Below are 27,852 nucleotides of genomic sequence, written 5' to 3' on the forward strand. Positions count from 1 at the left end.
ATCATGCAGCATCACTTACTCTGGTTTGACCCTGTATGCCCTTTGGTTCCTCAGAGGAAAGGTAATTAATAGCTATTATGTGTGTTAATAGAAAGCTTGGTATTCATGAGTTTGACCCATTCCCAATGGTTTCCACTCACCACTGCAGGCAGAGAGCTGACCAAAACAGCACAAGTGAGCCAGTACGCATGACCGAGCTCTAACATCGTTCCTTCAGGACCAAGATCCAATCATCTTACATCAGATGTTTCTACCCCAGGATGCTGTGACTCAGAGGATTTATGCAACATTTCAGACCCAGAAACCTTTAATTCCTTGTAAAAACACAGCAATAACCACAGTTCACACTCTTTACTTCAATCAACTGTTGATGGAATAAAGGACAATTTTTGTCAGATCCTGTGCTCACATGGTTCTTGTAGAAGAACAGATATAAGAGAACAAACGCATTCAATTAGAATTAATTTTCCTCTCTTGTTCTCATAGCTGAGCAGGGCTCAAGTGTTTCTCATCTGAAAGGGGTAATAAGACTCATCTGTCCCCATCAACTGCATTGTGCAAGTATATTTAACAAATTAGCTCCCAAGATGCTTCCAAATAGTTATTTCAAGAGATTTATGAAGGTAAACTTATTAGACTCTGAACACAGTTCAAACTCCAGGGGCAGCACCAGCGCCTTTCACTGTCCTGCTTTTTACTCAAGACATAATAAGGTCAAATGGAAGTAACTTTTTTTCTTTTCTTCCCCATCCCCACCTGTGTACCATTCTAACTCCTTTCTGGATTCTTTTCCCTGCAAAGTCAAAGCTCCCACTGTAAGCCCTCATAGTTCCATGTGTTCACTGGCACTGTATATATTGCCATGGTGCTTCTACATTTATTTGTGTGATAATTAGTTCAATACCTATTTCCCCCATAGAAACCCTGAGCCCCTGGAGGGCAGGGAACCACTCCTGGTTCTTCTCACTGTTGCATCCTCAGCACCTGATAGTACCAGGCACATGAGGTGAGGTATTAGTTGCTCAGTCATGTCTGACTCTATGCGACACCATGGACTATAGCCTGCCAGGCTCTTCTGTTCATGGAATTCTCCAGGCAAGAATAATGGAGTGGGCTGCCATCCCCTTCTCCAGGGGATCTTCCCAACCCAGGAATCGAACCCAGGTCTCCTACATTGTAGGCAGATTCTTTACTACTGAACCACCAGGGAAACCCTACCAGGAACATAGTTTATGCTTAAAAAGTATTTGGTGAATTAAAGATTCTGTGGGTTAGAGACAGACCCTAATTGGGGTCTGGGGGAGCAAGGGTTCCTATCTGTGTTGGGAGAAATCAATGAAATCAGAGTAATCACGGTTAAACCCATCACACCTATAGCCTGCCTTCACTGTTCAAGTTCACTTTATTTGTTGCTACAAATGATTTCACGTCCCCCCAAGCCTAAACAATAAGATGTTCACCCAAGTTGTTTTCCAGGAAGTTGGAGTCAGCTGTGTCTAGTTCAGGCCAGTTAAGACTGATTAGGACCACCAACCCTCCAACTGGGCATGCGGGAGCTTGGTGATCTTTGACGTCAGAGGGTCAAAAACTCCACCATCAGAACCTGCTGTTTTCTGACCGATGGTCTCATGAAGAAGCCTATAGTTTAGTTGCCCTTGCATGAAACAACTATGACCTCACCTTTTACTTATTTCCAATCATCTCACTCCACACCCACCTTGGTGCGAAACCACCCTGCTTCTTTAGCCCATAAATACCCCACAGCCCCTCGCCTGCCCGTCCACAGGGAGGCAGATTTGAGGTTTGTTTCCTCGTATCGAGTGGCTGCCTCATGAATAAATCCCTTCTCTGCCTCAAATCTCAGCGTCTGGCAAACGAATCTGGTTGGGTAATGAGGTGAGCCTCCTAGCCGCACCCAGGCAACCAGGGCCTCCTCATCCCTCTCCCGCTCTCAGAAGTACGGCCTGCCCATGGTTCCCACGGTAGAAGCTGTTTGAGGAATGCAGCCTTGAGAGAGCGAGGCGCTGAGGAGACACTGGACCACGGGCTGACTGGACCCGTGAAGGCCTCCACATGCACTGTTAGCGTTCTGTCAGGAGGCTGTGGGGGTCTATTGGCCTTGGGTGCCCAACACAAGCCTCTTAAGCAAGCTCCCTCACGTATTAAAACTGCCACCCACCAACCTGGAGGGGCCTGCTGTTCTCTTCGGTCTCTCCTCGCCCTCCGTGTACGGGGCAGGGCTGAGGTAAAGGTGCAAACCAACAACTTTACCTCAGCGCCCTTGGCCAAGGAGAGGAAGGGCAGCGCCGGCCTAAGACCACAGGCCCTGAGGCGACCCTCGCACCCGAGACTGGGCTTGAGGCCGAAGTCCCAGAGGAGTCGGGGGAGGGCTAGGATAGGGCTCAAGGGACGACGCTTCTGCACGTAGGGGCCTTGCCAAAAAGACTGTCGAAAAAGTGCTGGAACAACGAGAAGCATTACCTGGCCCTCGGCCTGACTGAACACTCTCCCGCGGAGCCCTCGCTGCCCCGCCCAGCGAAACTTGGCGCTAAATTCTGACTCCGCCCCACCGAAGCCATGGCCCCGCCCCTTCTGCCGTGGCCCCACCTCCAAGGCCCAGAGCCCGCCTCCAACTTCCCCTCGACGCCCCGCCCACCACGGCACTAACCACCTGCTGAACTGCACCGCCTCCTGAACAGATTCCTTCCTTAAGCCCCACCTCCTGAGCTCTGCGCCCCGCCTCCCAGGGCCCCGGCGGCGCTTGACCACGCCCCGAGCCCCACCCCGGCCCCGTGCGCCCGTCTCTGGCCGCCTCGAATCACAGCCCTGCTCCCGCCCAGTCTACTGGGCAACGCCGCGGCCCCGCCCTACCATGGCGCAGGAGGAGAGAGCGGATGCCGCGCGCCTGCTGCGGGGTTTCGAGCGCCGCTTCTTGGCGGCGCGCGCCCTGCGCTCCTTTCCCTGGCAGGTGGGCGGCAAGGGGCGCGGAAGGTGGGTTGGGGAGCACCGAGAGTTCGCGGTGAGCGGGGCTCCGGAGTCACACACCCGCCCTCCCTGCCACGTGATGGCCTCTGCTACCTCGCTGGTCCGAGCGGCACGTCCGGTCCCCCGGGATCGCCGGGGCCGCGCGGGCTGGCGGCGAGGGGGCAGGCGCTCCACCGGTGCGCCCCTGGGCCCTCCCTGCGCGCCCTTGGGCCCACCCTGCGCTCAGCCCTCAACAGCCTCTTCCCCTGGACCCTCGCCGCCCTTCACCGCCTTTGCAGACAGAATTGGAGGAATGTGAGATTTCCTCCCAACTCCCCTTTTCTTTGGGTTTTTTAGGGTCATGGACAGTTGGTTTAAAAAAAAAAAGGTTTTTTAGCCTGTTATCCTGACCATTGGGTAACAGCTGCTGCTGCTCGTTTAAACAGCCAGCATGCTCAGGACAGCGGGAAATCACGCTGTGTTGAGTTCAGTGACCAGGTCACAGACCCTCTCGGGCCTCCAGCTTTTCATGTGTATCAGCAGCTTTGGACAAGTCCTCTCAGAGGCAGCTGATGGAAGAGGCAGGGAGGTACAAAACAGTCCCTAAAAGACAGAAGAGCTCACATCCCTGCCCTAGGGACCTGCCATTTGCACACAGGCTCAGGGCCGGGGTAGCAACTTTATTCTGCCAAGGCAGGGGCTCTAATGACACTGCGTCCTTCATAATTCATGTGCGGTGAGCTCACTGGGATGACTCAGTTTGGACACAGAGTCCTCCCCAGGTCTGCCCCTTCTTAAGAGGGGAGGTCAGTCATCTGTTCTTTCACTGACATAAATCATTTGGCATCCTAGGAGATCATTTCCCGTCAGAAAGGAATATGTACATTTTTTAACCCAAAATTTAAACCTTCGTAATAGCATCTGTGAGGCCCCACGCGTATCGCCTGTAATTGTTTACAGTGCTTACTCTTCACCAGGCCCATGGTAAGTGCTGGCGTAGGCTCACCCACAGCACCCATGCGGTGAGGACTATTGCTGTCATTGGTTTGACTAGAAAAGAAGTCAGAGCTCAGATCTGAGAGATAGCCTGCCAGCTTTGAATCCTGGGCCGACCCCCACAAGCTGTGTGACCCTGGGCAAGTGACTTTGTCCAAGGACATGACACAGGAGCTAGGACCTGCACAGTAAAGCAGCCTGCCTGCCACGGGGAGGTCTCAGGGAGTCCATCAGGTGTTAAGGCCATGGCTCCTCCCATAATTCCTGGCCAACCAGTTCAGTCACAGAGCTGGTCTGTGAGACCCAGGCGAGACTAAGCTGCCATGGCTAATGCAAACCAGCAGCCTGTCTTCTGACATTTTCTGTGACTCATCCAGGTGTAACTCGGGACTTCTCAAGGTCAGGCTTTCAGCTGTCTGTGGCTTCTGCATCATTTGGCCCCAGGTTCCTGGGGAGAGATCACTTAGCACTTTGCCAACAATTCCTTTTGCATGTTTAATGTTGCTGTAATAACTCCCTTGAAATTTCTTTCTCTTACCGCCTCTCTCTTTGGATAGAGCCTAGAAGAGAAACTAAGGGACTCGTCAGGCTCTGAGCTGTTGCTGGATATTTTGCAGAAGGTAAGAATCACAGAATCCCTGGAATGCATCGCTGGCCTGATTTCCCGGTGAAGAGGTAACAGAAGCACCCTGGGTGAGCATGTGTCCTTTAAAAAGAAAGACTTTGCATCTGGCGTGACCAGCTCAGACAACTCGGGCTCTTTTGTTTTCTTAGATAAAGACATCAGAATACACAATACGCTGCGTGAGAGGAGGGAATCTGGGCGATGTTTTTAAAACCGTCCACAGAGGAAATGGGGATGACAGCTGTAGGTACAGCTAGCCTTTACTCGCTTCTCAGAGACTTTCTTCTTTACGTTTAAAGGGAAAATAAGCAGGCATGTCTTGCCCACTGGGTCTTTTTCTAGTTGTGGGTGGGGCCCTGCTTTTTTGGAGGTGGGGTTTGAACATACCAAAGGGTATATCTTAGTCTTAGTATAACAGAACACGACACACTGTTTGGCTTATAAACAACAGGAATTTCTCTCTCACAGTTCTGGAGGCTGGGAGGTCCAAGATCAAGATGCCAGCAGATTCACTGTCTTGTGAGGGCCCACATCCTCATTCATGGAGGGCTGTCTTCTTGCCATGTCCTCACATGGCTCGAGGCAGAGGGAACTCTCTTGAGGTCTCTTTTATAAGGGCACTAATTCCACTTATGGAGGCTTTACCCTTATAATCACACCCCAAAGGCCCCTCCTGATAGCCTTGGGTGTTGGAGTCAACATGTTGATTTGGGGTGGACACAGATATTCGGCCTATAGCAGAGTGTTAGCGTGAATCCATATGCTCCATGTTCCTACCCAGAAAGGGCATTAGAAACACTGCCGTGGACTGTGCCAATGTTGTTCAGTCACTAAGTCATGTCCAACTCTTTGCTACTGCATGGACTGCAGCATGCCAGACTTCTCTGTCCTCCAGTATCTCCCGGAGTTTGCTTAAATTCATGTTCATTTAGTCAGTGATGCCATCCAACCATCTCATCCTCCGTTGTCCCCTTCTCCTCCTGCCTTCAGTCTTTCCCAACATCAGGGTCTTTTCTGATGAGCCGGCTCTTTGCATCAGGTGGCCAAAGTATTGGAGCTTCAGCTTCAACGTCAATCCTTTCAGTGAATATTTGGGGTTGATTTCCTTTAGGATTGACTGGTTTGATCTTGTGCCACTATAGTGGAGAAATATTTTTAGGAAAGGGCTGATATCTAAAACTCTTTCTGATGCATGAGGATCACCCAGGGCCAGAAATCCAGGGATTGGGTAACTGGGGTTTTCCCTGTATTCACTTGAAACCCATGGGAGACTTAAGACGAAGTCTCACCCGCAACCCACACTGTGTTCCTTCTCACAGACCGTGAAGCACCCTCTGTGCGTGAAGCACCCACCATCAATGAAGTATTCCCGGAGCTTTCTCTCCGAGCTCATCAGAAAGGTCAGTGATGGGCACTGTCCACCCAGTAACCAGGAAGCGTCTGGGACCCAGCCGGCTCTTCAGAGGTGGACTTTGCCTGTTGGAGCTCAGATCCATCCTGTTCTCTTTTCCTGCTCTGCAGACCCCTGTAGAGCAGGGGCCTCCCCATCAGTGAGACACTGTGGGTGGGGCGGGAGGAAAGGAAAGGCCAGAGTCCTTCCTGTCTGCTTCCAGGGGTCTCCAGCAATGGCAGCATCTCCTCTGTGGTCCTGCTTCCCCTCGCCCCACAGAACCTTCCCAGTCCTACCAGGCAGCCCCTGAGTGTGGGAAACCCCACCTGCTCCCTGCTGCCCTACACTGCACCTTACCTGCACCCTCTCTACCCATCTCGGAGGGCCCCCAGCTCCCCCCACCAAGTGACCTATATTAAGTCAATCACATCCCAAATCTCACCTCCAAATGTGGTGAAAATCCTCCAGCCATTTTTACAAGTCAGAGTAAAAGCAAAGAGGTGGAACCTTGGTTTGAATCACAAGGGTCGACTTAAGCCTCCTGTGAATGCTGTCTCCCTGCCCACCCCCAGCACGAGGCTGTCCACACGGAGCCGTTGGACGAGCTGTACCAGGCACTGGCCGAGGTCCTGACGGCCGAGGACCCCACCCACTGCCACCGGAGCTATCTGCTGGTAGGAGACGCGCGCCCTCCACACACACAGTTAATTCAGGGTCCCGTCAGCCTCATGGGGGTTCAGTCCCTGACTCTTCTGCTCTGTGGTCTTAGATGAGGTCAGTTAACCTTCCTGGGCCTCGGTTTCCCCACCTGTAAACCAAGCCCTTCTGCAGATAACACCTCTCTTCGGGGCGGCTAGGGTTAAATTAGGTAACACACTGAATTGCACAGCAGTGACCTGGTGCTCAGACCTCAATAAACATTTGACGGATATATGTGGGCTTCCCAGGTGGCTTAGTGGTAAAGAACGCGCCTGCCAGTGCAGGGGACATAAGAGACACAGATTCGATTCCTGGGTCAGGAAGATCCCCTGGAGGAGGGCATGGCAACCCACTCCAGTATTCTTGCCTGGAGAATCCCATGGACAGAGGAGCCTGGTGGGCTGCAGTGCCTAGGGTCACAAAGAATCAGACTGAAGCATCATAGCATGCATGCGTTCCTACTGCTGTTGCAGGACGGCAGTCTCTCCCTGCTGTCCACTGCCACCATCACCAGCCTGATAAATGCTGTGGCCTCGTGACTGGTCGTCTGGCTTCCTGCCCCACAAACGTCCATTTTGCACACAACAGTTTTTGTTTTGTTTGTTCTTTAACCTTTTATTATAAAACACAGATACAAAAAACCACGCAAAGAATTAGATTATCAAATTGCTGTAACTGCCAGTCTAGCCGAGGACTTTGGCAGCCAGCCCACAAGGCCCCCATCTGACCCACCTGCATCCCAGCCTGCCCTCCCTCCCTTTCAGAGTCATCACTCGGAGGTCTTTTCACTGCCACATGCACTCAACTCTAAATGCCTGCACTTAGTCTTGTCCATTAACAAGGTTTGGCTCAAAACCTCCCTTCATCCACGGTTCCCCCAGCTCCTTCTCTTCCTGGCGGTTTGGGCTGGACAGCTCTGTGCAGGCTGACTTTCATTGCACACACGTGATGCTGTTCACCCTGTTCCTTTGTCCTCTGTTCCCCACAAACTGGAGGCTGGATTCCGAGGCCCACTGGGACGCTTGTCTGTTTGATCCCTTAGCAAGAACACTGCATAGGTCCCGGAAGGCTCATCATCTGTTTTTATCCGCTTCGTGGGAGCACTTACGATGCCTAAAGCTTAGACCCATTAATTCATTGGAGGATGTAAAAGTGACTTTCTGAATCATTTTGTTTTCATTGGCTGGAGAGATTTTGTAAGGAAATGCCTCCTATTGGCTTTACTTGGTTGCGGAGGAAAGGCCGGATACAGACTTGACCCTTCCCCTTTAAAGAGAGTGAACTGGTCTCCTGTCATTCCATTAGGGCTTCAGTCCGTTGCAGGTCACATCACTTTGTTGTTGTCCAGTTGCTCAGTCGTGTCTGACTCTTTGCAACCCCAGGAACTGCAGCACGCCAGGCTTCCCTGTCCTGCACTATCTCCCAGTTTGCTCAAACTCATGTCCACTGAGTCAGTGATGCCATCCAACCATCTCCTCTGTCACCCCCTTCTCCTGCCTTCAGTCTTTCCCAGCATCAGGGTCTTTTCTCGTGAGTCAGCTCTTCCCATCAGGTGGCCAAAGGATTGGAGCTTCAGCATCAGTCCTTCCAATGAATATTCAGGGTTGATTTCCTTTAGGACTGACTGGTTTGATCTTGCAGTCCAAGGGACTCTCAAGAGTCTTCTCCAGCACCACAATCCAGAAGCATCAATTCTTCAGTGCTCAGCCTTCTTTATGGTCCAACTCTCACACCTGTACATGACCTCATGTCCATATAGTCAAAGGTCTGTATACTCAAAGCTATTGGAGAAACCATAGCTTTGACTATAGGGACCTCTGTTGGCAAAGTGATGTTTCTGCTTTTTAATATGCTGTCTAGGTTTGTCATAGCTTTCCTTCCAGGGATCAAGCATCTTTTAATTTCATGGCTGCAGTCACTGTTCTCAGTGATTTTGGGCCCAAGGAAAAATCTGTCACTGCTTCCACTTTTTCCCCTTCTATTTGCCATGAAGTGATGGGACCAGATGCCATGATCTTAGTTTTTTGAATGTTGATCTGAAAGCTGTAAGTCCAAAATCAGGGGTGTCGGCAGGGCTGATTCTGAGACTGCAAGAGAGGGATGTGCTCCAGGCCTGTCTCCTTGGCCTCAGATGACCATCTTCTCCCTGTGTGTGTGTCCTGATGTCCTCTTCTTACAAGGACCCAGTCAGATTGGAGTATGGTCCCCTTATGCCCTCATTTTAACTTGATTCCCTCCATAAAGAGTGGTTAAGATTCTGTGCTTTCACTGCCAAGGGCCCAGAGTTCAGTCCCCAGTCAAGGAACTTAAGATCCCACAAGTCACACAGCGTGGCCCAAAAAAAAAGGCCCCATCTCTAAAAAAAGGTCATATTCTGAGGTGCCAGGGGTTAGGACTTCACCATACAAATTTGCGGAGGAAATGATTGAACCCGTGACAATCTCTTAATTTCTTTTCAATTTTTAAAATTTCACTCCTTTACATGTTCTCTCTTAAGGGTTTCCCTGGTGGTTCAGACAGTAAAGAATCTGCCCACAATACGGGAGACCCAGGTTTGATCCCTGGGTTGGAAGGATCTCCTGGAGAAAGGAACAGCAGCCCACTCCAGTACCCTTGCCTGGAGAATCCCATGGACAGAGGAGCCTGGCGGGCTACTATCCATGGGGTCACAAAGAGTCAGACATGACTAAACGATTCAACTTAAGGGTTTATCTGATTTTATGTTTTATTTTTATCCTTACGTTCCTTTGAGCAGCCTTTATTTCTGAAATGCTGTTTTCTGTCATTTATCACACATTCCTGAGTGTTTCTAGTGGCCTTACAGGCCTCGCCCCGGAAGTCTCACTGCCCCCACTGCCAGAGCAGGCCGATTCCCTCCTAGGTGGGTACCTGGGCTTTTCCAGCAAATGCCTGTTGGCTTGGGTCCTCCTCAAGCCCCACTACTTCCTCTTCTGTCCACCGACACGCTGAGCACACAAGGGTTGTATCACCCACCTGCTCAGAACCCGCCAGTGGCTCCCATCACATTTAGACTCCAATCCTACTTCCTTACATGGCCCCTGAGGCCCCCCGAGGCCCGCCCTGGCTGCTGGATTAGTAATTGTCTCTCCTGGTTTCCGCCCAGCCTTCAGGTGACTCGGTCACCCTCTGCGAGAGCACGGCCATCGTGTCTCATGGGACCACAGGCCTGGTCACGTGGAACGCCGCGCTCTACCTGGCCGAGTGGGCCGTGGAGAACCCAGCGGTCTTCGCTCACAGGTGAGCTGGGGGCGCAGGGCCAGGCCCCCAGGAGGGTCTGCTGCCGGGCACTTGTGGACACAACGCCTTCTCCTCACCTTCCAGAATGGTCTTAGAGCTTGGCAGCGGAGCCGGCCTCACAGGCCTGGCCATTTGTAAGACATGCCGGCCCAGAGCGTACGTCTTCAGCGACTGTCACAGCCACGTCCTGGAGCAGCTGCGAGGGAACGTCCTTCTCAACGGCTTCTTGTTGGAGCCAAGCATCGACGCCTGGGCGCAGCACCCGGGACCGCATACCCCCGAGGCAGAGCGCCCCTGGGTGACGGTGGCCCGGCTGGACTGGGACACAGTGACGGCGCCGCAGCTCGCGGCCTTCCAGCCGGACATCGTCCTTGCCGCAGGTACCGCCTGGCTTTCAGCAGGGACACAGCAGTGGACACTGCCTGGCGGGAGGAATGGCGGGACCTGGGTTGCGTGGGCCTCCAGGGTGACGGCACAGCACGGGGCATGCCTCCTGGGGGCCCTGAGGCCGCAGCCGCCCCGTCTGAGACAGAGGCCACATGTCCTCCCACGCAAATGGTCCCTCCTATGGAGGAACCAGCTCTGCCCAGCAAGGCGTGCGATGAGCAGAACAGGCCCCAGGGCACCAGACCAGCGGGACCAGTCTTAGCCAGGCCACAGCCCAGCAGCCAGACTTCACATCCCTCTCCAGCAGCCTGAGGGAGGCCTCTCAGTCTCTTCCAGAACAAAAAAGAGAAAGCCAGAGTAGCCCCAGGGCCCACCTACACCTGTCTTCAGATGGGATGGAAGTGGCCGCGGCAGCCTCGCCTTTCCAGGACCACGGACAACGACCTGATCCCAACTCCTCTGTGTGCCCTGGGCCGGGCCGCGGGTCACGGAAGGGGTTCTGGGGGCCCCCCATCTGTGCGTCTCTGAGGCCTAGGGCTCTGCCTGTATGCCTCTGTCCTAGTCCACGAAATGAGCCCCGCAAGCAGGGCCCACCCACTTCTGGTGCATGAGAGAAGTGGCGTGTGGCCTGGCCACCAACAGGCCCATCCTGCTCCGCAGAGCTCACCCAGCCCGTCTGGCCATTGGTGCTGCCCTCTGGCCCGGCCATGGCCCTGAGACTCAGGCTGGGGGCAGCAGAGCACGCAGTCTAAGCGGTATACCCCCGCGGGCCCAGCTGGCGGGCGGGAGGGGCCCTGTCCCCACAGGAAGGAAACCAGAAGTCTGGGGCAGAGTCAGGTTTGCCTCATGAAGCATCTTCTAAACAGGCCACGGGCAAAGACTGGATTTCTTGTGAAGGAATGCCAGTGAGTCCTGGATATATTTCACGTGTTGTAGTGTCTTTCAGCAGCCTTTTTGTCCTGCTAACGTTTTCTGTTTTTACCCAATGTAGTCTTCTTACCATCCAAGAGCACAAACCTAATTAAACCACTGCTTTCTGGGCCTTCACCTCCAAGTGTCAGCATGGAAGCCCTCATCCTGGGGGAGCCCTTCCAGTAACCTGGGTTTCCATCACAGACGTGCTGTATTGTCCTGAAACGGTCCTCTCCCTGGTTGGGGTCCTGCGGAAACTCTCCACCTGCCGGAAGGACCAGCGGGCTCCTGATGCCTACGTTGCCTTCACCATCCGCAACCCGGAGACGTGCCAGCTGTTCACCACGGAGCTGGGTGAGCCCCGGGCCCCAGGCCAGGCTGCTGTCTCTGAGAGGCCTGCAGGGTCACTGCACTGGCCCCACACAGGACTCCAGGGAGCACAGAAACCAGGAAAGTAAAAGAAGGTGGGGGGTGACCTGGAGACAAACCAGGAAGACCCAGACCACGGTGTGCTGGAGCGACACCTGCACCCTCTGCCCAGGTCAGCAGGGGATGAGGGGGGCAGCTTATGCGGTGACCTCACAAGTCTGAGAGCAGCAGTCCTACTGTGTGTTTGGGGGTTCTAAGAGCCTTCAGTCTTTGTCTATGGAAGGGACAGGGCGGTGGGCGCCAGCCAGTATCAGGGTAGACGGGAGCTGGGCCACTGTCTCCAGGTCCTCACTGTACAGCAGAAACATCCCCCTCGGAGGTGGGACAGGGCTGGCAGGCAGGGGCCTTCAGGGAAACAGCGGCCACCGTCACTGGGTCAAACACACAGTAAGAGTCAGGGGTGCCTTAGAGGAAGGGGGTCTGCCTGACTCGGCTGTGGGGAAGTGGGGGGCGGGGGCGACACTGTCCTTAGACCTGATCTGTGTCAGCCCCTGTAGCACCTGGTGGGAGCGTGGGGGTGCTGTCATCCTGTCTCACCCAGAAAAACACCGGGGTGCCCAGGGACTAGACCCAGGCACCCAGCTCGCAGTCTCCACCCGCTACCCCATGACCCCCGCCCTGCGATCCCCAACCACATGCCAGGCGTCATCAGGGCTTCCCACACAGACCAGACAGCCATGCAGAGCCTTCCCACGGCTGCCTCTGCCAAGAGAGATGACCAGTGCCCACCCACATATACCGAGTCCCACTGACTGGTGTTTGGCCTCAAAGAATAATGAAGTCCTTTTTTCAGATGCTTACAAGGAAAGATATCCATGCTGTATTTTTTAATACAATTTTTTTATATGTATTTGGCTACTCCAGGTCTTAATTGCAGCACACGGGATCTCTAGTTGTGGCGTGTGGGACCCAGTTCCCTGACCAGGGGTGGAACCTGGGGCCCCTACATTGGGAGCGCAGAGTCTTAGCCACTGGACCACCAGCGAAGTCCCCTCCAGGCTGTTTTAAGTGAAGAAATCTGAGTACTAAACAGCATATACATATACTGTATGTGCTGTGTGTGTGTATATACATATGCAGCATATGGGAGAAGGAAATGGCAGCCCAGTCCGGTGTTATTGCTTGGAGAATTCCATGGACAGAAGAGCCTGGTGGGCTGCAGTCCATGGGGTCACAGAGAGTCGGACACAACTGAGTAACTCACACTCACACATGCAGCATATACAGCCCATTTTTATTTTTAAAAATAATCACAGTAATACACACGGGGAAATTTCATACAAGCTAATTAACATTATTAACATGTTATACTTGGACAGCAGGATCATGAAACTTACACAGTACGTCTACTATTTCATTTTTATAAATACTGATTTTTCATTCATAAAAAACTGATGACAAAACCACCCTTGCCAGGGACTTGTCAGACATCTGTGCTTACAGAGAGGACGTAATCCCCTCTGACACAGGCCCAGCCTCTGAAGGCACCAGGCTGAGCAGTCAGGCAGACGTGGTTTCAGACCTCGGCTCCTACTGAGCTGTGCCCGGTGAGAGGGTGGAGCCCAGAGGCAGAGCGATGGGGAACCGACAGGGCTGTGACCTCTGAGGGACACACACAGCCCAGTGTGCAGATGCAGGAAAGCTGGCTGCTGTGAGCTGCTTACCAAGGGGATTCCTGGTCCCACCCTGGAGGCTGGTTCTGGGTGTCTGTCCCAAAGCCCCGCCCTGATAGGGTGGCGTCCCGCCCCCAAACCCCAGCACCCTGAGATGCGTCTGTTCTGTTTCCAGGCCAGGCTGGGATCCCGTGGGAAGAGGTGCCTCGTCATGACCAGAAACTGTTTCCCTATGAAGAGCACTCGGAGATGGCGATTCTGAAACTAACGCTGTAGTTTTTACAGATGGTTCTGAAGGACAACCTGAAAATCAAATCACTGTCCTGGAAAGAGTCTGATAAAACTTCCACTGGACTTGAATGTTCAAAGGATGTTAAATTCTGAATCTGGAACCGTGAAGTGTTCTAACAAAATATAAACTGCTCGAGTGTGTGGGTACCCTCTCTCTGCCAGCTGGCTTATTTCTTAAGCAAACCACCGTTAAGTCAGAAGTGAAATTTTTGGCTCAGACAGAAGGATTTCATTTGTGCAGATAAAAACATATACCAAGTGTGTTTTCCCCAACCTGGACCCACGTCCCTCAGAGCCATGCTGCAGTGGGATGCATCCTAGGGTCCCCTGTTGGGGGATGGGGGGGACGGGGTGGGGGGGACCTGCGGTGCCTGTTTTCAAGGCAGGAATCAAAATATTAGGGACACGCCTGGGCAAATGCAGCGGGAGACAAAACAGGATCTTGAAGATGCCGCAAGCAAGTAACGGGAAAGTTACTTCCCTCCTCACAAACTGAGAGGGGAAACACAGAAGACTGAAAAGAAGAAGGAATTCAGAGCCTCCAAAGAAGGTAGGAGGCTGAGCCAGCTTCCTGGGCCACCAACCCGATTACCAACAGTAGCCTCATTCTCCAGGCGGCGCCCACTGCTGTCTTTCCAGTGGCCGTCCACCAGGCGGCACCGCCCCACAGCATCCCGCCAGCAGCGCCAGCTGCGAGGACGGGAAGGGGGGGCTCCTGGGGAGGAAGGGGAAAGGCGAGGGGGTGGGCATCCAAGGCGTCCCGCACGGGACACCTCACTGGCCCGAGGGGTCACGTGTCCGAGATCAAAGGGAGCACCGTCCGCTCCCAGCTCTCATCCCAGCGGAGCTGCTCTGACTCCCAGAGGCTCTCGCGGAACTGGTACAGTTTGCCAGCAGGATCAGGAAACTTTGAGAAAAGACTCTAGAAGAGATGAGAACTTACCTCGTCACCGCTTCCCATTTCCCACCCCAGGTCCCCCCCACCCCCTGAGCTGCCCGCCTCCCCCTTCCCAGCCACACCCCAAACCCAGGTGCCAGACATCACCCCCCTCCAACCCCGTTATCCCACTGAAACCCTCCCTCCTCCCCAACACCTGCAGAACCACCCACGTCCTAGGGTCTCCAGCGAAACTCCCACTCTGGCCCAGCTTCCCCACCAGGCCTGGCTGATAACCCTTCTCATCATCTCTGACCCCCACTGCCGACCCAGCAAGTCCCCACTTCATCGGACGTAGGGGAGCCCTCTGGCCCCAGCCCACTCCACCCCCTGGGGTTCCGACCTGACAGCACAGCCAAGCAGCAGTGTTCACATCCACACCATCCACATACCGTGACCTGTGGCAGCCCCCACCCCTGCTCCTGCCAGGCTCTGCTCCCGCCAGGAGTACCACCCTCTTGCCATCTCCCCAGCACCCTCCTGTCCATCTGCTGAGATCCAGGCGATGCCTGTGTTCTCACCAACCTGGCTAAACTAAGGTGTCTGCAAATGCCAGCCTGTGGGACACCTGTGGCCCTCCACTTGTCTTTGTAAATAAAGTTTTACTGGAACGTGGCCATATGCCTTCATTCACAGACTAGATGCTTTCACATTACAACAGAGTTGAGATATTTTGACAAGAGACTATGGCAAAGTCTAAAATTCTTTCTGGGCCTTTCCAAAGTTTCTTGCCTCTGGGCTCAATTGTCAAGAATGACGACGTATTACTTTTTGTAATTTGTAGTAAGAAAGAAGTACCCTTTGAAGACGCCCACCCATCCTGCAAGGCTGGTCCAGGAAGCGCCCCTCATGCCTCCCTCTTCCTCCTCCGATCCAGTACCCCTTAAATGGCACACGGTCCACTCAGCTCTAACATCACCTGTGTGGTATGAGCTCCATAAACCCAGATGGCAGGCGGGGCAAGCCCTGCTTCCCCAGGCCCTCTGGGGCCCAGCCTCTGAGACTGCTACTCCTTCAGCAGACCCAGCCCAGGCCCACCCGCCCAGCTGCAGGAACAACAAATAGCCGAAACCCCACGAGCCCTGGTGGGGGGCAGACAGACAACGCCACCTGTAGCTGAACTGCCAGCTCCTCCGAGTCCTCGAAGACCAGCCCGTTCTCCTCGTGTTTCACAAGCTCGTGTAAGCTGTAGAGAGAATGGCGGAGGGTATGAGAGCTCTCGGGAAGAGAACAGAACCCACCCCACCCGCGGGCTAAGGTGGGAGTCAGGAACAGTCAGTCTGTCCTTCCCTTCAGGGAGCCTGTCCTTAGACTCAGCATCTGAACTGAAAAACGACCTGGAAGGACACGTGTTAGGAATTCAAACTGATTTGGGGAAGGAGAGGCAGTGAAGGGGCATTCGGACTTTTTGTGCTGTGTGCGCTCTTCTTGGTGAGTTCTGGGGTTTTTTTTCTTAATTCTACAGCAGAGAAATCAGGACGCTGGAGGCAGGCTCAAAACTGATCAGGAGCTGATCCCAAAAGGATGTGAACCTGGAGTCTAACATGCTGGCTTTCCCATTTAGAAGCTGGCCCCTCCGCTCATGGTGGGGCCACTGCACCTAAACCTCTTCTAACACTGACCTCTCCTGCCCATCTTTTCCAAGAACAGCGGAGACAGAAATAGACACATCCAACTGACTCGAACCCAACTACATGAGCTGAGACAAAAGGGACAGAGAGAGAAATCCCTGAGTCGGGTGGGCAATCCTGGCCACCATGCCACGCCGTGAGCACACGCCCCCAAGAAGAGTATCTGATTCATCATTTTTACTCTCCTCCCCGCCTGCCTCAACATCAAAGTGGAAGCCACCCCGTTTGGTAGGGCCACAGCCCACCCACGGGGACTACAGGGGCTCCTGTTCCCTAGGGGTGGCCGAGATGCACAGATAAGAAGCGGCACCCTCCCAGGAGGTTTCCCAGGCAACGCTAACCATGCTGGCTCCCCACACCCCCCGCCACCCAGCTGCTGATTTGAGAATATAACCCAGTGGGATTATTTTTCACTCCTACCACTGAAATTTCACGGCACACACTGGCAGGCAGCATCCGAACATGTCCACCACCTTCATGGGCAGGTCCAGGCCGCTGGAGGACCGGTGCAGGCAGACGCCCAGGTCTGCAGACCCTGCGGGGCGAGGACGAGAGTGACGGGGCCGTCAGCGCCGGCCGTGCGCCCAGTGACCACGCATCCCGCAGGACCGTGGACAGAGGCAGGCGGGGAGGAGAGGAAAGGGGCTAATCACACCCCCAACCCCACGTACAGATGCCTGGAGCTGGCCGAGTGCCCTGGCCTGAGGCAGGGACACAGGGGCGCTTCCCACATGCTGCTCCTGGCTGCTCCGCCCTTTCTGAGAACTCCCGGCCCATCACCAACGTTTTTATATAAACGGACCCTCTTTTTCTCCTTCACCACAATTTAGTTTAGAAGAAGCTGCAGCAATTACTGCTTCCTGAGTTCAGATCTTCTGCTCAGGGTAATGAAAATGTTTTGGCAAGACACAGTGGCGGTGACCACAAAACACATATTGCATATTTTTGTTTGTATTTTATCACAATAATTACAGGAAGAACCCAAAGCAGACCCAACAGAAAACCAGCTGTCACTGTGAACATAGAGCCAAGGAAGCACCCTCATATCACTCAGCGCCCTGGGAACTCCTATCTAGAAAGGAACTTCCCGCCTGAGACGGATTATTTAGATGCTGAGATCGATCAGCACTGAGCCAACAAGCTCTCCCCGAGGGATCAAGACGGCAAGAGCCAGGCGGCTGTCCTCACTGGCTAACAGACTGCACTGTTGAACTCTTGGTCTCTGCACCGCCCTGACTTGGCCCTACCCAGCCCCGCCCAGCCCTTCTGCCCATGGGAACAGCAGGACTGAGCTGGAGGGCGTGGAGCCCCAGAGCACTCAGACTTGACCTTGGCAAACAGACAGGGAGGAGCAGGCACACCGGGAAACTGCCTTGTCTCCAGGAGTCCAGCCAGGACCCATCCCAGCCTGAGGCCTGTGGCGGGGGGGGGGGGGGGGGGGGGGGGGGGGGTGTGCCTAAGCAGAGAATGGCTTTAAATCTTTAAAGAGTTATAACAACAGGCAATATGCAAAAGAAGCTGGTAAAACGTTTACCATCTGGCCCTTTTCAGAAAAACCGTCCCCTGCCCTGGATTATCTGTTGCTATTTAGTTGCTAAGTTGGATCTCTTCTGTGACCCCACGGACTGCAGCCCGCCAGGCTCCTCTGGAAATGCCCATGGCATTTCCCAGGCAGGAATATTGATGTGGGTTGCCGTTTCCTTCTCTAGGGGATCTTCCCGGATCAGGGATCGAACCTCTGTCTCCTGCACTGGCAGGCGGGTTCTTTACCAAGGAGCCCCTGGGAGGCCCGCTGCCCTTGGGTATTCCCCTGTAAAGCCCTCCCTCCTCCCGCAGGCCTCCCACCAGACACTCTCACCCAGAAGCAAGGGATAGTCCTCAGCCTCCAGCCACGGGGTGCAGACCTGGATGTGCCGGAAGCCCTTCTGACAGATGAGGCGGCTGTAATAGTCCTTCAGAGGTCCTTTGCCTGGCAGGGGAAACTCAGTCACCCACTGGGCACCCCTCCGCCCCGGCCCACGCCCCCTAGCCTGGGAAGCCCCTGTGAGGGCGTGAGCAGCAGGCCCACACTCAGCAGCTCCCATCAGGCCCCAGCCAGGCGCCCTCCAGAAACACCCGCCCAGGGGGGTGTGCACCCTGACGGCAAACACCACAGCCCTTCCCCCAGCAACCTGTGCCCAGGGAACCTCAGGCTGGGAACGTGTCTAGGATAAACTCTGGCCAGTCACCAGCGTGCCCTCCGAGACAGCTTCTCACACAGGCTTCCCTGGCGCCCTGCCCAGGACCCCCAGGCAGCACAGACTGAGTGGTGGGCCCCTGCCACCCCTGGGGATCTGGGGGCCAGGAGGAGAGCGGTGTCCAAAGCAGGGCTGCTGGCCCAGGGCCCTCCTCCTCCAACCAAACCTCCTCTGCTTCTCTCTCTCCACTAGGAAACAGTTTTACACTGGACAGTGGACTCTCATTTAAAAAGAAAGAGGGTTTTCCTGGTGGCTCTCAAGAATCTGCCTGCCAACACAGGAGACGTAGGTTAGATCCCTGGTCCAGGAAGCTCCCACGTGCTGCACAGCTACTAAGCCGGTGTGCCACGGCTACTGAGCTTGTGCCCTAGGGCCCAGGGGGCCAGAACTACTCAGCCCGCACGCTGCAGCTACCGAAGCCCCCAGGCCCCAGAGCCCGTGCTCTGCAATGAGAGAAGCTGCCACAATGGGAAGCCCACCCGCTGTAACTGGAGCGCGGCCCTCACCCCCCGCAACCAGGGAAAAGCCTGCACAGCAATGCAGACCCACTGCAGCCAGGAAGAAATAAGTAAAACCATTTTTTAAGAAAAGAGGCTTGAAAACCACTATATCTCTGAGGTTGCCCTATCTGAGATTCAAATCTAGACTCCGTGCCCTGCCGTGAAGTCCCTGTCAACTTCAGCCTGCCCCTCTATTAAGCTGGCAGAGAGAACCATGCATCAAAGAGTTAGGCTGACAATCAACGAGACAGCAAACATCACAGGCCTGACGTGGGGAGGGCCTTCTGTCCCCTCTAGTGACCCATCTAATACAGAACAGGGACGCTCCCGGGTGGGTACCTGTTATGACACAGACCAGAGAAGGGAGGCTTTCTCCACTGTCGATCAAGTGTTCAAATTCTGCGTTAAAAAAAAATAAATACGTGATAACCAAGATCAGGGAGTCGGGTGAGTAAGGGGCTAATGGGAGGGGTGGAGGGCAGGGTGCTGCTCCTAGCCACACAATCCTGGAGGGGACGCTTCAAAGCCAGGGGGTCACTCACTGACCCAAATGGGGACCCAGGCCCGCCACTGCCACCCTGTGTCCTCAGGCTGGCCCACCCAGTGGCCCTGGAACACTCTGCCGAGGACATCACGTGAGGCCGGGTGAGCATCCCGCAGCTAAGGACACCCCGGCAAGCCCAGCTCCTGATCACAGCCACACACCTACTTTCTAATGCTGCCAGCAAGATGGAGAAGTCTTCGTCCTCTACAAGAAAAGAGAACTGAGTGTCATCGGTCGGTTTCCCGTGCTTCCCCCACCAGCTCGTGCGCTCCCCTTTCTCATCGGGGCCCCAAGTACGTGGGGGCACAGGACTGACACTCGTAGGAGCCCCAAGTGCCCGGGAGGGTCCTGAGACCTGTCCAGCTCGTGCTGCTGACCAACAGGGCCGGTCGCCCGCAAAGATGGGTCACCGCTCCACTCAAGGCATCCCGCTCCGTGAAGGCTGACCTCTCCGTGCCCGGGTCTGAGGATTCTGAGCTGAAGGAGCGGAGAGAGCCCGTGAGCTGCCACAGAGCAGGCTGTGGGGCCCCGAAACAGCCGTCTCCTGCCGGCGAGGCTCGCAGGCAGTGGCCGGGGTGCAGCCACAGCCGAGCCACCAGGTGGCCCGAGCACCCGGGGCCTGGGCGCTGGCCTGCCCCCGCTTTCTCTCATCATCCCTATTACTGATGTGTCGCCAGGCACCGAACCCACAACAGCAGACAAGACTGACTCAGCCGTGCCTTCAGGGGGCTTACTGTTGTAATCACCCCGTCGGCTTAAGACGAGGATGCTGTGACCATCTCTAACAGCCCCCAGATTACTGAACAAAGACCAGGTGTGCGGAGAGCCGCTCACAGAGGCTCTCCTCACCCCCCAGGAGGTGCCCAGAGAACAAACAGGTGCACAGACCCTGCCACAGGGTCAGGAACCCTGGCAGGAGGGTAAGGACACCCACAGCCTAGTGCGGGGCAAACACCTCCCTAAAGGGCCAAGGAGTAAGCCCTGTAGGCTTTGGGGGCCACATGGTCTCTGTTGCCGAGCTCAGCTCTGCTCTTGTAGCGCGGAACCAGCCACGCACGATATGTAAATGAACGCACACACTGCATTCCAATAAAACTTTACATATAAAAATAAAGAGAGCAGGCCTGCAGTCATAGGTTGCCAACCCCTGGTCTGATGGATCCCCAAGTCAGCAGCGAGCATGAAACAAGGCACCTGAAAGCAAGCTGAAGACGGCAGACTTACCGGGCCCTGAACACAGGGTAGGTGTGGCTCAGCTTCACAAAGAGCTGATGTTGCAGGTCCAAGGGCGTCTCTTTAAAGAATGATGCTGGCTTGTCGTACACAGTCACAGCTCTGCAATGAGATCGTTGGGGTGGCTCTAGGGAGGGGCAAAGAAAGGCCTAAAGAAGAAAAAACCCAGGAGGATCCAGAAGAAGGGTGCTTGGAGATCCAAGTCTCAACAGTAAACTTCAGAATGACTTGGAGAGGGACTTCCCTGGCAGTCCAGTGGTGAGGGCTCTGCACCTCCAACACAAGGGTCCTGAGTTCAATCCCTGGTTGGGGAACTAACATCCCACCTGCCAGATGGCGTGACCAGACAAAACAAAAAACCCAGATACACAGTTTAAAAGAGTCCAATTAAAAAAAGAATTACTTGGGAGAAGCACAGAGAGAAGGTTCAACACCAAAACTGCCTGGACCGCCTGGCTGGCTGGCAAAAAAAACTCCAGCCTCCTGCCCGCTCCACTCCCCCAAACCAGCAACCACTCCCCGGAGCCCCAGGAACTCCCAGTGCCTTGCCAGCACGACACAGCAGCTGGGAGGGACCCCTACTTGATGCCCCAGTTCTCAGCCAGGTCGTCCCGCATCGCGTTGGTCACACACAGGTTCAGGTGGGACAGGCGTCCACAGAGCTTCTCATACCTGAAGAGAAGTATCAGTGTTCAACCTGGAGCCCTGGGCCGAGCACCACCACCCGCCACCAACCGGCATGGGACTCGACACCTTCTGGTATCGAAGAGGCTGCAGAGCTGGGGTCTCTCAAACCAGGTCACTGGCAAGGTGCCTTCCCAGTGTTTGCACTGAGTTCCACCACCTATATTTCCTTCACACCTTTCTGTAAATCAGATTGCTTTTCAGCTTAAACACAATTACTTTCGGGAGAAATCATATTATCACTAGGGAAGGGAAAATCCAGTCTCTCCTGCCATAAAATGAAGGAGAAACACAATAAAGTCCTCATCATCAAGTCTCAGCCACATTGCCCTGTTCCCTGCAAAGGCTGTGGGGCTGAGGCTCACTCCCACTGTGTTACAAAGGGAGCTGGGCAAATGTTGTGCGTGCGGGGTGCTAAGTCGCTTCAGTTGTGTCTGACTCTTCACAATGCTATGGACTGTAGCCTGCCAGGCTCCTCTGTCCATGGAGATTCTCCAGCCAAGAATACTGGGGTGGGTTGCCATGCCCTCCTCCAGGGGATATTCCTGACCCAGGGATCAAACCCACGTCTCTTACGTCTCCTGCGTTGGCAGGCGGGTTCTTTACCACTAGCGCCACCTGGGAAGCCCTATCAAATGTTAGAAAGGTATTATCAAGAGATTAGTTCCACACTGAGACATGAGCCCTGGCGACCGGAAGAACTGAAAAAGAACTGGAAATGAACAGGGTTATTGAATGTGTGTGTGAACCAAGGCCTGGCCCTCACTCAAGATGCAGAGAAAGCTCCAGAGAAAGTCCATCCCGGGCATGGAAGGTTGGCGCTCACACTTATCAGCTGTGTGGCATGTGACATATGGGCCCCCAGCCCCAGTTTCCTGGTTTGTAAAAGGAGAGCAATCACGGGACGCCCTCACTGGGTGGCAGTGGAGTCTGGATGGGAGAAAGGCTTGGGCTGAGGCCGTGCAGCCAGTGCACGCTGACAGCCGCCGTGACTACTACCCACGAATGACCCATCAGGGGAAAGGCCGCAGCCGGCCGATGGCTCGAGGCTACAAGTCCACACCGAGGCAGGCGGTATAACTCGGGCTCAGAACCCGGCACTGGCTCTTTCAGACACCCTGGACCCTGTGCAAGCCTGCTGGGAACAGGACTTCTAACACGACCAATATGTCTGGCAGGCGGTGGTGGTCCAAGGCCATTTGTGCTGGCCGTAAGTGGGGTCTACAGATCCAGAGGGAGCACACAGCTCTCCCGAAAACTGAGGGTGTATGTCCTCGAGATGAAGCTGAACTCTATCCAGGTAAGAGATGTACTTGTGTGTACAAAGCAAAGAACAAGTGACGCCTGGCGTCACCTCACAAACCAGAGTAATCTGGGGAAAGACAACTCACGCTCATAGAAACATGAGTGGCATGGTTTCTGCCAAATTCTGAAGCAACCTTCCTGCTAAGAATACTGGACACAGAATCCATGTGACACTGTACCCTTGGAGGATTTAAACTTATTGAAAAGTAAATAAATAAAAGTGTGGATTTGTTAAAGAAAGGAACATGGCATTGCTTCCTCCTGCAAGCAGAGCCTGCTCCCGAGGCCCTTCTTCCCTCCCCCCAGCTCACAGCTCACAGACTGTGGCCCACACCCCCAGCTGCCAACAGCGGCCCCCACTTTGCATCTGGGGATCTGGTCTGTGTGCACCAGGGACCCCAGCTCTCTAGCTGAGCACTCGTCCCAAGCCTGAGACAACAGGGTATTGAAGCACCCCAGGCTCAGTGGGGGTCAGAGGACACCAGGTGAGCAGGAGGCAGGCTTGCTCTCTCCACAGAGCCGGATGGGATGCAGATGAGAGCAAGGGGCTCCCAGGACCTGAGAAACACCTCCAGAGGGAAGTGTGGGAAGAGAAAGGTCCTGATGACACCCTTTCTGAGCTCAAAGTTGGCCCTTACTCAAGATTTCTCAGTTTCATGGGCCAACAAATGCCCTTCTTTGCTCAGGCCTGTTTTTATCACTGGTCACGAGCATCATGCCAACACCCAGCCTTGCCCTCGCCCCTACAGGGCACACAGGGGACCAGCTTCCCCAGGTCTCTGCACTGGCCCTTCTTCCCACTGCAGTTTGGAGTCAGTGTCTGCACCCTCCTTCCAGACCCTCACCACTTGGCCAGCAGAACAAGGGGGTGGCTGGGGCCATGCACCAGACCCATAATGGAGTAGCCGTAGTTGTGCCAGTCGACGACAAGCTTGCTCCCACGGAGGCAGCCCGCGAACCAGCAGACCACAATGGCGGGCAGGCCTGGAGGGTTCTAGGAAAGAGAGACTTGAATGAAGAGGAGGAAACCAGACCATGGTTGAGAATAAACCAAGCGAGAATAATGTACATGGCAAAGAGTCAATTCTGTTTACAGAGCTCTTGAAAACAGATAAGCAGAAGATCCCTCTTCTTCACCAAAAAGTATAAAAAGTCATAAAAAAGAAAGCTGATCAGATGTCCATGACGGTCCAGTGGCCAAGACTCTACATTCCAATGCAGGCAGCCTTGGTTTGATCCCTGGTCATGGAACTAGATCCTACACGCCACAAATAAGGCTCAGCACAGCCAAATAAATAATTAAAAAGAAAGAAAGAAAAGTGATCAACATAAAAAGTCCAAGAGCACTGATACCCAAGGAGACAAAAAATGGAACAAGGAGGTACCATTTTTCACCTGTCAGAATGGAAACTCAAAACACTTATGATCCCTGGTGGTGAGGATGAGGGGGGAAAGGCCTCTCTGTTGGGTAGGGGGATAAAATGACCCAACCTTCTCTAGTACTATCCAGTAACCACATTTTACAGTATATGGACTCTGACCAAACACTTCCCTTACTGGGAATTTATCCTAAAAGAGAAACTGCTGCTGCTGCTAAGTCACTTCAGTCGTGTCTGACTCTGTGCGACCTCATAGACGGCAGCCCACCAGGCTCCCCCGTCCCTGGGATTCTCCAGGCAAGAACACTGGAGTGGGTTGCCATTTCCCTCTGCAATGCATGAAAGTGAAAAGTGAAAGTGAATTCGCTCAGTCGTGTCTGACTCTTCGCGACCCCACAGACTGCAGCCTACCAGGTTCCTCCCTCCATGGGATTTTCCAGGCAGGAACACTGGAGTGGGTTGCCATTTCCTTCTCCAATGCATGAAAGTGAAAAGGGAAAGTGAAGTCGCTCAGTCGTCTCCGACTCTTAGCGACCCCATGGACTGCAGCCCACCAGGCTCCTCCGTCCATGGGATTTGCCAGGCAAGAGTACTGGAGTGGGTGCCATCGCCTTCTCCGAAAAGAGAAAGTGGACCCATGCAAAAGACATATGTTCACTGATGCTCTTTGCCACTTTGCCAGATATGTTTAAAAAAAAAAAAAAACAGGAACAATCTGAGTGTTTATTAAGATGATACTAAATAAATACATCAGGGTATATATCATACTGGGATACGATACAGTCAATTAAAAGAAGGAACTTTTCTGTTAAAAAGCAGTGACAATAAGAAGCTAAAACCATAACTTCAGAACTAGAATGAAGACCTAGTTCAAATCCTGACTCCAGCACTTCCCAGCTGTGTGACAACAGAACCTCCCTAGGTTCAGGTTTTCTCATCTCTAAGTGTACATAACACAAGAACCTATTTCTTAGGATTGTTGTGAGGAATTAAATGAGATAATGCATGTAAAACATTCAGATATGTGGTAAGAAACTATCTGCAATGACATTGAAAAACAGAAAGGATGGGTATCATAAAGAGGATGGACACAGACCACAGGCTCCTAGTCAAGTGTTTAGAAGTTTATATACACACACATGAATATGCAATTCATTTACCAGTTTGTACATTTTTAAGACTAGAATGTAAAGAAAATTATTTACAGTGGTTCTCACAGTGGGAGGCGGGGCTGACACATACCTGGAGAAAGATGTAGGCTGCTGGCTCCGTGCACATCAACTTCCACAGCAAGTGTACTGCCTGGAATACAACTTTGACCCCGTACTGGAGGACATGGGGCCCAACTGCAAGACAGAAAACAGCTGTCACTAGTGAAGGCTGTTGGTGTTTAGTCACTAAGTTGTGTCTGACTCTTTGTGATCCCATGGACTGTGGCCCACCAGGCTCCTCTGCCCATGGGATTTCCCGGGCAAGAATACTGGGGTGGGTTGCCATTTCCTTCTCTGTGGGATCCTCCCCAACCAGGGACTGAACAGGCGTCTCCTGCCTTGGCAGATTCTCTACCAGTGAGCCACCTGGGAAGCCCCGCTAGTAAAGGAATTCTTGGTAATTTGCAGATGCCCACCCAAACACACACACACACACACACACACACACACACACACACACACACAGAATCTAGAGTTGAGTGCTTCCTACCTGCAAGTCTCTGAAGGTCTGTCAGACCCACAATCTGAATTTTGTCGCTCTGCAAGAGCTCATCGTGGGGTTTGGAGTCTGAAAAGAATGTCCTCTTTAATGTGCTGGACAAGACAATCTAATTTAAAGTCTGATGATCCCTGCCCCACCCCTCACCCCCTCCCCAGACTGAATAAGGAAGAGCCATTTTGGAAAGTAAGACTTTCCCAAACCTCTCTGTTCCTCAGTAGCCAAAACAGAGAATGAGGCCAGTTCTTGTCCAGACTTCTCTAGACCAACCACAGAAGGAGGGCCAGAATCTTATCCACTTTCACTTAACACAATGCCAGGTACACAGCAGGCACTAAAGCTGACCTAGGTTTCCTGGATGATGGAATTATCACATCCCAGGGAGACCTCTAGGAAGTCCCACTCCCACCCCTGACCCTGGGGTAGCAGACTCTAAACAAGGACCTGAGGCAACCAGTGCTATTCTGGCTTTCCCCTGATATGGGGTATGTTTAGAGCTACCTCCTGAAAATGTCAACGTGGGGTAAGATGGAGGAGCAAACACCGCTGCCCCCTAACACTAAGGGAAAAAGCAGGGCATGCTGAGAAAATGAAACATCTCCTGCCTGCAGAACTCTGCACTGAGGGTGAGGAATGGAGACAAGTTGCCCGTCGGCTCAGACACAGCCTCAGAAATGTGCTTACCAGCACTGGCCCTGGGGTCACACCCATCTGGGTTCCAGTCCCATCTTTCCACTTACTAGGAAGAATAAGACTATGCACTGAGTTCATTTAGCTTAGCACAGTCCTGGCATATGGCAGGCGCTCGGTTAATGCTGATGTGTTCCTAGGTCTCTAGAACATCCAGGCTGGGGCGGGGGCGGGGGTGCAGAAACCTGGCAACATCTGTCCAGGCCAGAACAGTCTCAGAGGGCTGCCTGAGGGAGGAGAGAGAGAAAGCGGGCGCCCTCGGTGCGGCCACCCTCTCCGACCCCGGGGTGGTCAAAGCCGAGGGTCAAAGGCTGACAGAGCAGCCTCCCTCCCGGAGCCCCGGACACTTACTGCAGAACCCCAGGAGGGTCACGGAGAAGCCGCTCTTGGCCAGTGACAACGCGTGGTACTGCATGCGGGGGCTGCGGCCCACGTCGCCCAGCACCACGACAATAACGTGGCGGGCCGCGCGCCCCCACCGCCAGTGCTTCCACGCCACCAGCAGCAGCGGCGGCAGGAAGAGGGACAGCGCCAGCAGGGCCACGATAGAGGCCGCCATCTTGGCGGGTCGGCGTCCGTCACGTGACAGCGCTCCCGCCGGCCGGGCGCGCAGTGCGCAGCCGCAGACCGGGCCTCCGAGGTGGGCGGAGACAAGAGGGGCGGGAACCTGGTTCCCTAAGCTGGGGTCCACGGAACCTCCGAGGAGCCCCTGGGAGCCGAGCTTTGGTGGTATTAGGGTCAAGTTGTTATTATGTAGGGAGCTAGGAACATTTTTTTCCCTTCATATTTCTAAGATAATTCACAATATAGTGAAATAACAGTTCGTTTGAACCTTGTATAATGTTGAAAAAAGGGGCGAGATGCCAAAATGCATACCTGCTGGTTCTAGCATATAAAAATCAAAATGATTATTGTACGAAGTCAGGGGGTGATCTGCTTTGGAGGATTAGGGAGTGAGTTGGGGTGGGGGCAGTTGTGAGCTGGTGGGGAGGCGGGTGGTGGGCTGTTTCTCGATCTGAGTGCTCGTAAGGTGGGTGTGGTCCGTTTGGGAAAATTCATCAAGCAGCGAACTTACTCATTTTTCAGGATGTATGTTGTACTTGAGGTAGCGCTAGTGGTAAAGAGCCTGCCTGCCAATGCAGGGGACTTTAGAGATGCAGATTCTATCCCTGGGTCAGGAAGATCCCATGGACGAGGGCAAGGCAACCCACTCCAGGATGCTTGCCTGGAGAGTCCCATGGACAGAGAGGAGCCTGGTGGGCCACAGTCCATAGGGTCGCAAAGAGTTAGACAGGACTGAAATGGCAGCTCAGCACATGTTGTACTTGAATAAAATGTTTAAAATAGAAAAAGGGAATTCCCTGGAGGTCCAATGGTTGGGACTTTGCCCTTTCACTGCTGAGAGCTGAGTGGGGGAACTAAGATTCCAAAAGCAACA

General features: G+C 53.8%; 3 protein-coding genes, 1 long non-coding RNA gene and 1 pseudogene across 31 annotated transcripts in view; 4 read left to right on the forward strand and 1 right to left on the reverse strand.

The window, feature by feature from the left end:
- Positions 1-1,095, forward strand: part of LOC147345472 (ectonucleotide pyrophosphatase/phosphodiesterase family member 7-like) — a 36,662-nt gene extending 35,567 nt beyond the window's left edge. The window contains exon 6 of the mRNA XM_086375915.1: positions 149-1,095. Coding sequence (XP_086232041.1) covers positions 149-203 — 55 coding nt within the window. The 3' untranslated portion in view covers positions 204-1,095. The remainder of the gene's footprint in view (positions 1-148) is intronic.
- A 675-nt stretch (positions 1,096-1,770) lies between these two features.
- LOC147345474 (uncharacterized) lies at positions 1,771-2,656 on the forward strand. The gene is made up of 2 exons (XR_015154811.1): positions 1,771-1,896; positions 2,429-2,656. It is a non-coding gene; the product is annotated as an uncharacterized LOC147345474 (long non-coding RNA).
- Positions 2,657-2,864: 208 nt separating this feature from the next.
- EEF2KMT (eukaryotic elongation factor 2 lysine methyltransferase) lies at positions 2,865-13,711 on the forward strand. Of its 17 annotated transcripts, XR_015154809.1 has the most exons (10): positions 2,865-2,968; positions 4,518-4,580; positions 4,735-4,828; positions 5,905-5,985; positions 6,548-6,649; positions 9,799-9,932; positions 10,017-10,312; positions 10,646-11,224; positions 11,436-11,585; positions 13,449-13,711. XR_015154809.1 is itself a non-coding variant. In XM_086375922.1 (9 exons), exons 3-9 carry the CDS (start codon positions 4,787-4,789, stop codon positions 13,547-13,549), a joined length of 906 nt encoding a protein of 301 aa, XP_086232048.1. In that variant the 5' UTR covers positions 2,865-2,968; positions 4,518-4,635; positions 4,735-4,786; the 3' UTR covers positions 13,550-13,711. The 17 variants fall into 17 exon arrangements, 4 of the variants coding, with proteins under 4 accessions (XP_086232048.1, XP_086232047.1, XP_086232049.1 ...); XR_015154807.1 differs by having other exon boundaries at positions 2,865-2,991; positions 10,646-11,585; XR_015154800.1 differs by having other exon boundaries at positions 2,865-2,991; positions 10,656-11,585.
- ALG1 (ALG1 chitobiosyldiphosphodolichol beta-mannosyltransferase) lies at positions 12,874-26,979 on the reverse strand. Of its 12 annotated transcripts, none has more exons than XR_015154790.1 (13): positions 26,766-26,979; positions 25,716-25,793; positions 25,257-25,360; positions 23,481-23,629; positions 21,229-21,318; positions 20,638-20,748; positions 19,769-19,890; positions 19,579-19,617; positions 19,225-19,268; positions 18,037-18,101; positions 16,553-16,667; positions 15,612-15,687; positions 12,874-14,486 (listed from the first exon to the last, which is right to left on the reverse strand). XR_015154790.1 is itself a non-coding variant. In XM_086375917.1 (13 exons), the coding sequence occupies exons 1-13, from the start codon at positions 26,971-26,973 to the stop codon at positions 14,355-14,357; spliced, it is 1,395 nt and encodes a 464-aa protein (XP_086232043.1). In that variant the 5' UTR covers positions 26,974-26,979; the 3' UTR covers positions 12,874-14,354. The 12 variants fall into 12 exon arrangements, 2 of the variants coding, with proteins under 2 accessions (XP_086232043.1, XP_086232044.1); XR_015154789.1 differs by having other exon boundaries at positions 17,991-18,101; XR_015154788.1 differs by having other exon boundaries at positions 19,209-19,268.
- LOC147345477 (large ribosomal subunit protein eL33 pseudogene) lies at positions 22,498-22,926 on the forward strand (annotated as a pseudogene).
- Positions 26,980-27,852: the final 873 nt, after the last annotated feature.

Source organism: Bos grunniens, chromosome 25, assembly GCF_055505025.1.
Source record: "Bos grunniens cultivar Pamir isolate PY7600 chromosome 25, Bosgru_T2T1.0, whole genome shotgun sequence".
NCBI classification, from domain to species: Eukaryota; Metazoa; Chordata; class Mammalia; order Artiodactyla; family Bovidae; genus Bos; species Bos grunniens.